We start from the raw sequence: 14,127 nt of genomic DNA on the forward strand, positions 1-14,127 counted from the left end.
GGCAAACCTCTGTCTCCTCCTGCTGCAAGCCTCTGGGCTAGGCTGAGCTACTGCTTTACTTCAAACGAGTCACAAGTAGAAATTTATATAACAATCCCAGGCACTGGTACTACTCTCCCCCTCTAGGTTTGTGCTGCTACAGCCTCTTTCCTGCCCTTACTTCCTCCATCACTTAACATTTGCTCACGAAATGCTCACAAATGTCAAAGGGAAAGCAACTTCTCAACTGTGCTTTGCAAACATCAATGACCAAAGAAGGTGAGAGAGAGCATTTCCAGTCCAAAGAGTTAATAAAATACTCCATTATGTAATCTGGGCCCCTCTATCAAAATCCCTGATCTACCAAATGCCAAACTCAGTGTCAGTCTAGGTTTGAAACTGAATTTTAAAAAAATCCCCCAAACCTACATATTTCATACAGCAGCACAGATTTCCTAGAACCAACCCAAAGCAGTAACCGAGAATGCCTTCTTCTGCCTTCACAGTGATTTTTCAGAATATTCTAATTTTGAAACTGCTTCAGAGATTTCATTGTGGAAAATTACTTACTGAGTTTGCCATTTTTACTCTGCTAAGGTACTCAGCCTGGTACCCAAGGTAATTTTTGATTTAAGAGTACAGCTCATCTGGGCACAGCGTGTACTCCACGTAAGCAGTCATTTAGCTCTTGGGCTACTATCAGCGATATGGATAGAAGCAGGGAAGTTAACAGCTGGGCAGGAACGTAAAAACATGGTGAGTTCACCAGAGAATTGCTCTATTGTGACAATTATTTTCTTGAATCACTACTATTGCCCAGTTTCCACACCAGTCTGAATTTTAACTGTTTATATAATATGATTTTTCAACATATTTCACATAGCTATTGAAAAAGATAACCTTTAAAGAATAAAATATGCATCAAAGCCAGTAGGAACATCAGCACTGAAATCAGAGAGAATTTCTGCTTTATCATGACACTGGTTCAAGTGTAGGGTGTAACTTAGGCTTTCTAAAATAATCTCATTTGCATTTTCATCTCAAGTTTTAGGTTTGTAGCTTCCCATTTCTTAGTGCCCTTGGCCAGGGTCCCACACCCTGGTGGGAAGGTGCTCGCCGCACCTTCGCCTCCGTGCGCTTTCAGCCCTCCCGTGCCCGGGAGCTCCGCCTGGTCACGGACCCGAACGGCGCCCGGGAGCCCGCTCACAGCGCCGGGCACGTCCGGAGCGCCCCACACAGCGCCGGGCACGTCCGGAGCGCCCCACACAGCGCCGGGCACGTCCGGAGCGCCCCACACAGCGCCGGGCACGTCCGGAGCGCCCCTCACAGCGCCGGGCACCGCCTGGAGCCCGCGGCCGGAGCGCCCCTCACTGCGCCGGGCACCGCCTGGAGCCCGCGGCCGGAGCGCCCCTCACAGCGCCGGGCACCGCCTGGAGCCCGCGGCCGGGGGCCCGTTCACAGCGCCGGGCACGTCCGGAGCGCCCCACACAGCGCTGGGCATCGCCTGGAGCCCACGGCCGGAGCGCCCCTCACTGCGCCGGGCACGTCCGGAGCGCCCCTCACTGCGCCGGGCACCGCCTGGAGCCCACGGCCGGGGGCCCGTTCACAGTGCCGGGCACCGCCTGGAGCCCACGTCCGGAGCGCCCCTCACAGCGCCGGGCACCGCCTGGAGCCCACGGCCGGAGCGCCCCTCACAGCGCCGGGCACCGCCTGGAGCCCACGGCCGGAGCGCCCCTCACAGCGCCGGGCACCGCCTGGAGCCCACGGCCGGAGCGCCCCTCACAGCGCCGGGCACCGCCTGGAGCCCGCGGCCGGGGGCCCGTTCACAGCGCCGGGCACCGCCTGGAGCCCGCGGCCGGGGGCCCGTTCACAGCGCCGGGCACCGCCTGGAGCCCGCGGCCGGGGGCCCGTTCACAGCGCCGGGCACGTCCCGAGCGCCCCTCACTGCGCCGGGCACGTCCCGAGCGCCCCTCACTGCGCCGGGCACCGCCTGGAGCCCGCGGCCGGAGCGCCCCTCACTGCGCCGGGCACCGCCTGGAGCCCGCGGCCGGAGCGCCCCTCACGGCGCCGGGTACCGCCTGGAGCCCGCGGCCGGAGCGCCCCTCACTGCGCCGGGCACCGCCTGGAGCCCGCGGCCGGGGGCCCGTTCACAGCGCCGGGCACCGCCTGGAGCCCGCGGCCGGGGGCCCGTTCACAGCGCCGGGCACGTCCGGAGCGCCCCTCACGGCGCCGGGCACCGCCTGGAGCCCGCGGCCGGGGGCCCGTTCACAGTGCCGGGCATGTCCGGAGCGCCCCTCACGGCGCCGGGCAGAGGCCGGGGCAGCGCTCCGGGAGCAGCGGCCCGAACGCCCCCCACCCCTGCGGAAAACGCCGCGACAGTGCTGCGAGGCACCAACGCCTCGCAGGGCGTTTTCCCAGTCGAAATTAAGGGATGGAGGGGCCCCCTGTCCGCCCCAGGGCTCTGGCAGCGGCCGGTTCCCGGCGGACAGTCCTCAAATGGGACAGAGCTCGGCCTGCGAGCGCCGAGGAGCCGCCGAGGAGCCGCGGCGAGGGCGGGCAGAGCGAGAGGAGCGGCGGTGGCTGCGGGGAAACGGGGTGAGGGGCCGCACCTCCACTCCGGTGTCCCGTCGTGGGCCTCCCGCAACAAGAAGGACGTTGAGCTGCTGCAGCGGGACCAGAGACGCGCAGCGGAGCTCCTCATCAAGACTGATGAGCAACACCTGAAGGAGTTGGGGGGCCTCAGCCTGGAGGAGTCTCAGGAGAGACCTTCCCTCTCTGCTGCCTGGAAGAGTGGCCGGGCATTGGAAAAGGCTGTGCAGGGAAGTGCTGGGACCACCATCCCTGGAAGCATTCAGAAAATAATCAGCGTGGTGCTTAGGGACATGGCTGAAAGGTGGAGCTAGCAGATCGATGGCTGGACTCAGTGACCTCAGAGGCCTTTTCCAGCCTTAGCTACTCCGTGATTCTATTATCCTAGAGTAAAAAAAAACAAACTTCAGCGCTACTTCATGAACAATAAAAACATTTTACGAGGCATGTGCCTGAGGTAACTTCTGTACCAGTTACCAAGACACAGAGCACTCAGACTAGCACCAGGAGAAGGAATTTCAAAGGCTGTGGGGAGCAAGAGATGGAAATTGCTTTGGGTTTGTCTTTTTCTTCCCCCCCAATGCTTTTGTGAACCCCTTGCTGCCACATTCCGATGCACTGTGGCCTGATGTCCTAGAGCAGTGTCTGTCATACATCCTGTTAATGCAGTGTGGAGTCATCTGTTAGTCATATGGAGCTCACTGAAGCTGCTTTTTGAGGGTAATTTTTTGTTACGAAGACAAAGCTGTAGTGTGAAGCAAAACAGCCAAACACAAAAGGACTTGCGAAAAGCCATCTACTGACTCTTGGTTTATTCTCAACTTGGACACAGCTACTTTCAGCACCTCCAGACCACACAACTACCTGTTTATAGACACTGAATTTTCAAATTCTTAAAAAAACCAAACAAACAACCCACAACAACAACAAAACCCAAACAAACAAAAACTCCAACAAAAATCAATTTTAATGATTAAAAGAAGCACTTCCTTTGAAATCAGTAGGTTTTACACATACCTTTTAGTATCCTGGTTTGAAAAAGTACTAAGACGCTCACTGGCAAATTTATTTTTATATTGGATTCATACCCAGCATATCCTACATGAGAGTATTCACCTCACAAAAATGCATTAGAAGTCATCCTCAAGAAAATAAGCTTGTATCACATTGCAGATCTTATGAAGCAAATAGGAACACAAAGTTCAATTTGCTGTAAAATACCATCACTTGAACCTCAACAACTTTACACCTTTGTCACAGGACTTGCACTTCATAGTTTTTACTCTGAGGATGACATTATTGTAAACTCCATTACTGACCTCCTGCTACTCGCTTATGAATAATAATTAACTAGGTTTGAGTGGACAAATAATTTCTTCAAAAAACCCATTGTGGCTCAACTGCCAGGAGTGCTTTCACAATCACCGCAATAAATAGGAGCTTCTTCTGAACTTGCTTAACAACTCCCTCTTGTAGGGCTATCAGCTGCCTTTTACTTAACAACTTTTATTTTGGATCCTCTTTGCATGACAAAACAGGTTTTATTTCCTTCTGGCTCCAGCCTGATCAGAATTTGAACATCGTGCAAGTTCTGTCTATTAAAAATAGAAGCCTAATGAATATAACCCTGTCAAAGTGTGACAGAAAGCAAAGTCGTCCTGGAAAACTCACGAGGGTGGGTGTAGGGAAGGCTTTACCTGAATCTGCAATGTGAGGCTGGAGGATTTCAGATGGCCTGTGCTTCTTCCTTACGTGAGAACAGCTTGAGTCCATAAAGTCAGCATTGCTCCTTCTGTATCTTACCTTACCAAGGAAAAACTATTCATACAACACTCACTTTCTACCAAAATAACCCTAAAGTTGCTTAACAAAAATAATAAATATCAATGCAGTAAAACAAATTCGTTTGAGGTACTAACCTTGCCTTCCTGTGCTTTCTGCACCTCAAAAAACCAACCAAACAAAAATTTAGACATTGAAAGAAAGCAGGGTTTTCTCTCACGATTAATAGGGATTCTTTCCTATTGAATACAGTGATACTTGATATATATTCCTGGTCTGTGAACCATATTTAGATATGTTTGTTTAGTTGCATTGCAAATGTAAGTTTTACTCAACGGTTTTAATTGAAAAAATATTTCTAGTACCTGGGTTGTAGGAAAACAACACATTTTCAGCGTGGCTCTGTGTGGGACAGTTGGTCTGCAAGGCACAAAATGCCATTTATCAGAGACTTGGCCCAGGTGAGACTCTGAAAAATTCCTCCCTGTAATTATTTTTCTTAACATTTCAGCCATCCATGTGTTTGGAAACATTCCATATATTATAATTTTCCAATTACAAGCACTAGATGGGAAAGACAAAGTTTTTATTTTAAATCGAGTCAATTTTAAAAACAAACAGTAATTTCAACATAATCAAACACAAAGTGCTTTCACACAAAGGAAGTCATATCCTGCATTTGTTTGTCCAAGGCAGGTTTAACGAAGCAGGTTACTTTGGCAGAGTCTGTAGATCATTCCATACACAAGAGAACAAACACAGGCTTTGCATTTAAGGAAACACAACTATGGAAGGGGCAGTGGAACGTTTTGCAGAATGCTGAATTAGAAGGAAGAGCTGCCAACATTGTGTGTCCTATTCTCAATCCATACAAGGAACTTAAAGAGAATCAACGGACTGTGCGCGTAAATCAAAACAAACATTTTTATTTGGTGCTTTGCATTCTGGTGCCACCACCTCAGATTTTCCAACCATCACTTTGGAGAGAAAAGGGGAGCTGAGGGAGTAACAACTGGAAGACTTACCAAATGAGTATATGGCAGGATTATCCAGACAAGACTGACAGGGTACTAAAGGAATTAAAAATCCTCCCCACCATGCAAGCAAATCCCAAGTTTGGAAACACTGCGAGCTTCATTGCTTCTTTCTGTCCTGCTCTGACAATAAACTGACAAGAAGCACATTTTCTGTGACACTCAGTGGGGGAATTCTGCTTCCCTGTAAGGCACAGGACGGGCTCATGTCACCAGAACAGAAAATTCAATGCAGCATCACCCAAGCCCTTCAAGAACACGGAGAGCACTATGGTGGTGCACCAGCAGAGAAAAGCACTTGTTGGTACCACGTCATCAAGACGACAAAACTACCAGCTTTTTATCTCCATCATCCTCTCGCCAGTTAGTAGCTGGTGATGTACATCCTTACGGCACGAGGAGACCAGAAACCTTTTCCACATACACAAGGAAGCTCTTAAATCACTTGCAGACTGACTCACAAGCAGCGGTTTACGAAACCTAATTAAGAGATTGTATGTGATCAAAATTACTGAACTTCAAACACAAAGTGTTGAAAGACTTTTGGAAAACTCACTTATACCAAATACTTACAGAAGGCACATTTGGCAAGAACAGGAAATGCAGTATTTTTTATTTGTATTTATTTTGGCTTTTTACTTTTACAGATATTAATACAGTGTTACCAACACAGCCTTGCTATAATGCCTGTTTGCCTTTTCTGGACAGGTATCATTTAGGCTGGACATTAGGAAGGTTTTTAAAGAAAGGGTGATCAGACATTGGAATGGGCTGCCCAGGGAGATGGTGGAGTCCCTGTCCCTGGAGGTATTTAAGAAAAGATGGGGTGTGGTATTCAGCACCACAGTCTGGTTGGTAAGGTGGCATTAGGACACAGGTTGGACATGATGATCTCAAAGGCCTTTTCCAATCCACTTGATTCTGCGATTCAGAGTCTGTGATATGCATCAAAATGTTGTTCGATCAAGTTGCTTATGACACAGAAATTACTTCAACCTTCAGAGCCTCATTCCCTAATTTTTTGTTATTATCATCTTAAATAAGCATATCCAGCTTCACTTTCTAAAAGCAGAACCCATCTTTCATTTCATTTAGAAAAATCAGAGAAACTCCTTAACAAACATTTTACTGTCGTAAAAAGAAAAAATTAACAAGCAGATCAACAACTTAAGGCCTATGTGTTTTATTTACGTGTTTCAGGTGGAATTCAAGACTTCAGATAAGGCTGAGGTTTGTTTGTGATTGATCAGCTGACTTACGTAATTGTACAAGGAAGTTTTCCAGTGTTCTGGCCAAGGCTCTCTTGGCATTTCCACTGGGGTGAAGAAAACACTTCCCAGACTTTCTACCAGCAGTAAGCAAGCCTCCAGCCTAACAAAAACCACTGAACAAATATCTTCCATAGGAATATCTTTACTTCAGATTAGAGACATGACTAGACTTGAAATTGGCAAGAAAATTCAGATACTAGATTCAATCACTTTTCACAACAACGTGAGTTGTCCATTTGGATAAACTATCTCCAAGAAGGAAGAAGTCTTTAGGTTTGGTTCTCTTCCAACTACAAAAGTTTTAAAACTAATTCTAGTCCTCACGAAAAGATGACAACAAATGATTTCTTTTTTTCAAAGAGGAGCAAAGACAACTGAGGCAACTCCCTGCAAGTTTGTAAACAGTGCTGCTGCCAAAGCACGAGCCTAAATAGTTCTCTATACATGTCCTCCTCTTGTCCTGTGCTGAGACTTTACAGTCCCGATGCAAGCACAATGTGCAACATGCCTGAGACCAGATTAACTGAAGAACATCACCGACCTGTTCTGTACAATGCAAAGAGGGAAACACTCCATTGCTCTCCACTGCTGCTGGGCTGAGTGGCCCACACCGATTAGGTATGCTTTGGACAGACCTAAGTGAGACTCCTCTCAAGCAAATGTGTATTCAACTAGCAAAAAGCATCACTTTTTATTGGTTTCCAGTGACAGGATGTACAGAAAAAACAGGGAGTCCCCATGAAGCTTCATACAGGGCTTGCAGAGCCCTGTTCATCATCCAATGTTTAAACTGCCTACAGACGTTTGTAAGAACCAAGAAGAGCGCTGCATTTTGGACAGGTGTGATCCACATCCTTTAGGGCATCAATGCAGAAGGGAATTAAGCAGCAGCCTGCTACACACCTGCAAAGGCAAAAAAAGAGAAAAAAACACTGCTTTACCACTTTTTATACACACAAGAAGATAAAATGTATTTTGTCCAAAAACAATCAGTAAAACTGGTGCCATAAGCTTTAGGAAGAACATACATGGCTATGGAGCCCGTTCCTGTAATACTGGTAAGGTAAGATAGAGAAGCAGCAACGTGAACTTTAAGGTCCTGTAGGACACAGAGGCAGATGTAGGCTAATTGAACCTCAAAGGCTCAGGTCCCACAGAGAGAAAGCAAAGCTACACAGCAGAGCTAAAAGAAGTCAAGGTAAAAGTGCAAATCCAGATTGACCTACCCCAGCAGGCAGAGGCCACCACACGACAGCCAGGTCAATGCTCCTGAGTCGTAGGAGAGACGTGTCACTATCACCTGGTTACAGGAAGGGCAGCACATCTGAACTGGGCGGTCATAAAACAGCACTGGCTGCTGCACATACACCGTCTGAACAGTAACTGAGCAGAGAAATGGCTGTTTACTCCACCAGGAACAGGAAAAAAGAGTCGTAGTCAACTTCCTCTAAACCAGGTATAACTGAAATATTCAGGGCTCAGAGCAGTGAAATACACAACGACACCGAGAAATCACCGTGGCATTTCCTAATGCAGAAATACACTGTCTTAAAAATAAAGCTGCACTAAAAACTGCAGAAAGCCAAGTGATATTATTGATATCAGTGCACACTGAGGGATTTACAAGAACTGAATCAACTTATTCTCTTCGAAAGTATTTTTTGGCGGGTGGTGAGCACCTGTGAACCACGATTTTTCATCTTCTGACAGCACCTATCACACAGCCACTTCACACCACCTTAACATGAGGTACAGAAGAGCTTTGGAGCCTTACTGGGGTTGTTTGCTGGTGGAGGCTGTCCCATCTGTGGGGGAGGGCTCATCCCCTTCCCATCTGGCTTCTGGCCAGGGACAGGATAGGGGTGAGGATAGTTCCTGCTGATTCCCAGGGCTTCCTCATAAGAAGGTGGTGCAGATGGGATAGGGCGGCCACTTGGACCAGACATTGTATCTAAAACATAAAAGAGAGAAAATCGTAACAAAAGGAATTATTTAGTACGGGCAATTGACAAATAATTAGGCTCAAGTCAACAGCAAGAAGATAACTAGATTAAAAGGGACTTTTACCACAATAAAACTAATTGGCTGGTATTTGTTTCTGATAGTGTTAAATGTTAATCTCGATTTCACTGTTGTTGTTGTTGCCTACTTCCCACTTCCTTTTCACTGGGAATTTTTTACACTTTGTCCCAACACCAATTCTTTCTTTATAAAATAAAAATACTAAAGCAGGGAGGTGGAGCATCTTTATTAGTATACTAAACTATCAAGCAGTCTCCTAATTCTCCAAGAACACTGTTTTTAATCCCTCTTGTTCACCTGAAAAACTGAACAGTATGACAGGCCACGCGGTAGATGCTAACCAACATGAGCCTGGTTTGTGGTGAAGCTTAAACATTTAAAAAATACTATTTACCTCTGCTGTAATTTGAAATAATAAGTATTCATGCTGAGGGAAAAAGAAACCCAAACAATTACACATTGAGTCCACGCGAACTCAAAGCTTTTACAGCTATCAAATATGTCTAAGGTTGATATTTTTGCTTGTTAGCACCATTTTAATGAGTTTGTAGTGCAACTTTTCCTCCGCCAATCGTTATTTCATTGCAGAGGACAGGAATGCTAACCACTGCCAAGAAAGGACTGTGGTTTCAACGCAGACTTCCTCTCCTCCTCCCCACTTCCTACAGCCTGCCCACCATTTGCTTCACGCAACAAGGTCTCAATGGCATCAACGCTGACCAAGCATCTCCCTCTTCCCCTTCCTCCTATGGACCATCATACTGGACTCTCCAAGAGCCACACTCCATTCTGCTGTCCTACGTATGATCCCTCTGTACACATGCAAGTCTTTTCACTCAGTGCGATCTGGGAAAGGCAACCTGTATTGGGAATACTAATTCTGTGGTGCTGTGAAAGTTATACAGGAGCTCCAGTTACCCACAGCTCGTGTGAGACCCAGCACACAAGTTTCCAACAATGACACAAGCCTTTCCACTCTCCTGGAGTGTGGAAAAGTCCCCGGAATACTGCTGCTCATCTTCCTCACACAACACAGCTTTCATCAGGATTTCAGTGAAGTCTATAAACGCTTCCATAAAGAACTTGTCACAAGTTTGTTCGCTCTTCCAGGTTACCCAGGACTAACTGGCTGCACTGGAGGCACCAGCAAACACCCATGTTTATATATCCCCTCAGTCTTCCCAGATTTGGGGAAAGGTGTATTACAGAGGGAATTGTGTGCTCCACCAAGTGTGGGTTTTACAGTAGCCCCGTGGCCAGGACAAACACAGGAGCTGGTACAGAAGAACAGACACGGCTACAGGTGCTGGAGCAGTAATTGTGGTAAGCCTGGGACAAACATTGCTCCTTCCCACCTTTCTCACACTCACACTGCAGCTTTGGCGGAATGAAGAGGGAACAAGACAGCAGTCAAAGATGTTGAAACTCAGGAAGATTTTGTTGTTACAAGTATTTCACAGCTATATTTAAAAAAAAAAAAATTGATCTTCTGTTTTCTTTAGAAAAGAGAAGTTTTCTCCTTGTGACTAAACTACAGACTGAATCATGATCTACTGCCCCCGCTCAGTGTGCTGGTTTGGGCTGGACAAGAAGCCAGAGGGCACTGCCAGAACAGCTGACCCCAGCTGACCAAAGGGATATTCCCGACCATAAAGCACCACGCTCAGCAATAAAACCAGGAAGGAGGTTGTTGGGAGGGAAATACTGTGCAGGGACTGGCTGGGCATCGCTTGCTTGGTGGTGAGCAGTTCTTCTCATTTGCTTCCCTTGCTGGATTGTATTTCTCTCTGCTACCTTCCTTTTCATTACCACTCAAATTATTATTATTTTATTTCCATTATGAAACAGCTCTTATCTCAACCCATGAGTTTTCTCCTACCTTTTCCAGTTTCTTCAGGGGTGCAGTGAGTGAGCAGTTGTGTGATGCTCAGTCGCCAGGTGGGGTTAAAGACACAGCCACTTCTGCTGCTCAGCTCTGTTCACTGACAAATAAGTTCTAAGAAATTGAACAACATCCTTTCACAGATTTCAAAATGAGCATAACTTCTAGTCTTGATATTTAGTTATTTTTAAATTACGTTGCATGTTCATTTCTTACCACTAAGTGGTTTTGAACAACCATTTCACTTTAAACACAATCACTGTGCTTTTTCTGCACTTTCACTTTTCTTTTCCTGCAGACAGATGTGAACAGGTCTCAGGTCTTCACAGCACACTGAGGCTTTTTTTCAAGTTTCAAATGTGTGGCACAAATAACATGTACAAAGTACTACAGTGAATAGTAAAAAACCAAAACCATGTCTGAATTCCTTCAACTTATCTATCAAAACAAAAATTCCTAATAAACATCAAGATGACATTGGGACTACAAAAAAGCCTCTGCTAAATACTGAGTATTGTAGATGTAACCACAGCTTCAGCTTTTCAGTTTCATTTTTCTAATGTCCCTTCCGCTTTAAATGTCAACTTTGAAGAGATATCTGAACCAACACTTCATACAGCCTGTGCAAATTTGCAAGTGTGTTTCACACTCCAGGTCTTGAAAATCAGGCTGGAGACAAGGGAGAAAGAAGGCAAGAGCCCACCTCTCTACCTGGAATGTAAAAAACAAACCAACCAAAAACCCATCCAGTAAAGAACTGCTTACAATTACAGCCATCCTAACCTAGTCCGGCCAAACAAATCTGCTGTTGCCCTTCCCTTAATGTCTTGCTAAAATTTGACACAACTTAATCCTTAAATTAAACAACTCCTACACAGTCCTCTTCACTAGAAATCCCAAGCTGTCCTCCGACACCACGGGTGCTTTAGAGGGCTCCCTGCACATCAGAGTCTCAGGCAGCTACGGTCAGCAACACCAAGGATGAAATACAGGCTGAAGGCTGATTTTTTTTCAACACTCCAGCAGGATATACAGGTTTATCAGAGCACTCGGATTTTTGCCGTCCAAAGCCCTAACAGCGCCTTCTTGGACCACCAGCTGAGCTCTGGACAATAACTTCCTAGTTTACCAACCTGCTGAGAAATATTATCTCAAAGTTGTTTAAATTTCTCAGGCATTTGTGAGAAAATAAAATCCAGTAATCACAACAAAAAAAAGACTTTGACATATTATTATTTCAGGAATAACCAATGGCATTGAGGTCACACTGAATGCTTCACCGGCAAAGCAGAAACAGTGCCGACAATCTGTTCTGCTGGCAGGAGAGATTTCACAGGTTAGTGCGCTACTTTTACCAAGTAATCAACAGTTCGGGAATAATCCTGGAAGTGGCTTCCCGTAACCAGCCCCCTGCTCGCGGCAGGGCAGGGCAGCTCCGAGAGGAGCGGCTGCCGAGAGATTCCCAAAGGAGAGGGCCACGCTTGGGGAAACGAGCCCCCGGCCCGCCTCGGCCCCCGCCCGCACCGCCGAGGGCAGGGGCCGGCCGGCGCCCCCGCTCCGGGCCGGCCGGCGCCGCCGGGGAGCGCAGCCTGCCGCCGCCGCTCCGCGGGCTCCTGCGGGGCCGGCCCGGCCCCCGAGCCGCCGGCAGCCCAAGCCCCCCGCCCTGCCCCGGCACCGCCAGGCGCCGGGCGGCACGGCACGGCCCGAGCCGTGCCCGCCAGCCCCGCTCACCTCCGCGCTGCCCGCCGCTGCCCGGGTGCGGCCACCGCCAGCAGCGCCCGGCCCGGCGCGGCGCGGCCCCGCCCGCGTTCCCTCCTCCTTCCCCCGGAGCCGCCCCGGGGCCCTGCTCCGGGGGAGCCGCCGGCGTCCCGCCGGGACGGGAGGGCCCGGCCGGTGGCCGGCCGAGCTGCGGGCGCTGCTGGCGCCTTTGGCCGTCCCGGCCGTCGGGAACTGCGCGGCTCTGGCCGAGAGCTCGCTCCCGTGAAACCAGGGATCTTCAGCCCTGCCGTCGGCAGCGCAGCCAAGCGCCGTGTTTTGTAGCGCTGCAGGGAAATCGCTGCTCTAATTCCACCATACCCCCCGCGTTACCAGGTCGGGTATTTCAGACGACATAAAAGAATGCGTAAAATTATCAACAAAACTTTCAAGATTCAGTGATTTTAGGTAGTGCCTTTACAAGCAATTGGATTGGATTCAGCCTTTGGAAAACACAAGAGTGTGTCACTCCTTCCTCTGTGCAGCTCCAAGATAACACAAAAGTAAATTATGGCCAGATCCCTAAAGGGGCTTCAAAGGGGACTGATTAACACGCTGGTTTGTGGAATCTACCTTGGACCGAAGGGACTTCATAAACCCCGTGGGTTAACAGCAGGGACAGTTCATAGGGCCTTTCGGCTGAAAGCATCTAAAATCCGTTCCAGTCCTATTTTTGTATTTAAATCTTTTCTTGAACCTTGCCCTAAAGAACGTGCCTAAAGCTTCAATTCAATCCCATCCTGGAGCAAGGAGTCAGGTGTTACAGAATGAAAGGAGCTCTTACCCAGAGTGATGATAAACCCAAGATGAAGCTTTGCAGTCGCAGTAATTTACCGAATCACCTGCAAGAATGGGTGCTGGGGATGTCATCAGATGGTGAGAGTATTGAGGGCATGAATACTCCTGTCCCCCAGTTTGGGGGGAACAGGGACAGGAGTGTGGAGTGTGATTCATCTGCAGCACTGAGATTAGAACTAGACTTAGAGGTGAATAAATTTACACTATTATCAAGAAATCACATTGTATATTATTCTTCTCAGGAGCGGGACATGAGTCATTTGGGCTTTGGTGCCCTGGATTAACTAAAAACGAATAATTGTTCTCTTACTAACTAAATCCCCTTCCCCAGGTGCTTCTGAGCAGCTTAGAAGCCACAGAAGAGAGAAGCCAATGGCTGAACACGTCTCCCAGGGTGAAATAATTCACGACCTTCAACCGAAAGCCTCCTTACTCCGGCTGCTGTGCTCTCTCACTGCTGTGTTCTGCATCCAGTCCAGGCTGGCTTGTGCTCCTCCTTGGGGAGCCCAGTAACATTTCTCCTTTTTGCCCTACTACTGATCCATGACTGTATTTCCTCTCACTATCCATCCTCCTCCTCACCATTTGCTAATTCTGCCTTTCCAGTCCTTTTGCTGGATGGCACTGGGTGAAAGCAGCATCACCTTTAGACTGTCTGTGGCTGACCGGTCACCACAGCACCCGTGAGCGTGTGGAAATTACACAGAAGTCACAATTAATGGGACGTCGTGTAGTGGTCGGTGGAACAAATTGCCCCAATCCAGTCAATGGGCTCTGTGGCCACCTAAAATAACAAATTGTAACATTTTCCTCAGGAATATATATATATATATATATATATATGTATATATATATTCTTGCTAATAAATATTTGTACCACCTTGAGCCAAGTGTGATCCTGTCCATCAGGCACCATAAAAAGTAACGCCCTTAATACTACAATGCTTCTTAATACTGTGTTGGTGTTAAAGAGTTTCATTCCTGATTCTCAGTGAAAAATTCACAATTTTCTTGT

The 14,127-nt window shown here is 47.9% G+C and overlaps 1 protein-coding gene across 4 annotated transcripts; it reads right to left on the reverse strand.

Moving 5' to 3' along the window:
* Positions 1–5,990: 5,990 nt before the first annotated feature.
* Positions 5,991–12,351, reverse strand: LITAF (lipopolysaccharide induced TNF factor). 4 transcript variants are annotated; one of them, XM_066198047.1, is made up of 5 exons: positions 12,291–12,350; positions 10,557–10,659; positions 8,430–8,606; positions 7,882–8,038; positions 5,991–7,558 (listed from the first exon to the last, which is right to left on the reverse strand). In XM_066198047.1, the coding sequence occupies exons 3-5, from the start codon at positions 8,599–8,601 to the stop codon at positions 7,450–7,452; spliced, it is 438 nt and encodes a 145-aa protein (XP_066054144.1). In that variant the 5' UTR covers positions 8,602–8,606; positions 10,557–10,659; positions 12,291–12,350; the 3' UTR covers positions 5,991–7,449. The 4 variants fall into 4 exon arrangements, with proteins under 4 accessions (XP_066054144.1, XP_066054143.1, XP_066054145.1 ...); XM_066198046.1 differs by having other exon boundaries at positions 10,557–10,673; positions 12,291–12,306; XM_066198048.1 differs by lacking the exon at positions 10,557–10,659 and having other exon boundaries at positions 12,291–12,351.
* Positions 12,352–14,127: the final 1,776 nt, after the last annotated feature.

The sequence above is a fragment of the Chamaea fasciata genome, unplaced genomic scaffold (genome assembly GCF_029207755.1).
Source record: "Chamaea fasciata isolate MVZ Bird 193981 ecotype frontalis unplaced genomic scaffold, bChaFas1.0.hap1 SCAF_16, whole genome shotgun sequence".
Classification (NCBI taxonomy): Eukaryota; Metazoa; Chordata; class Aves; order Passeriformes; family Sylviidae; genus Chamaea; species Chamaea fasciata.

Coding starts and splice junctions, on each gene's coding strand:
- LITAF (XM_066198048.1), bottom strand. CDS start 8,601: ATGTCTGGTCCAAGTGGCCGCCCTATCCCATCTGCACCACCTTCTTAT. Junction 8,039..8,429: donor TCCACCAGCAAACAACCCCA/GTAAGGCTCCAA, acceptor TTCTCTGCTCAG/TTACTGTTCAGACGGTGTAT. Junction 7,559..7,881: donor GGTGGCCTCTGCCTGCTGGG/GTAGGTCAATCT, acceptor TTGCCTTTGCAG/GTGTGTAGCAGGCTGCTGCT.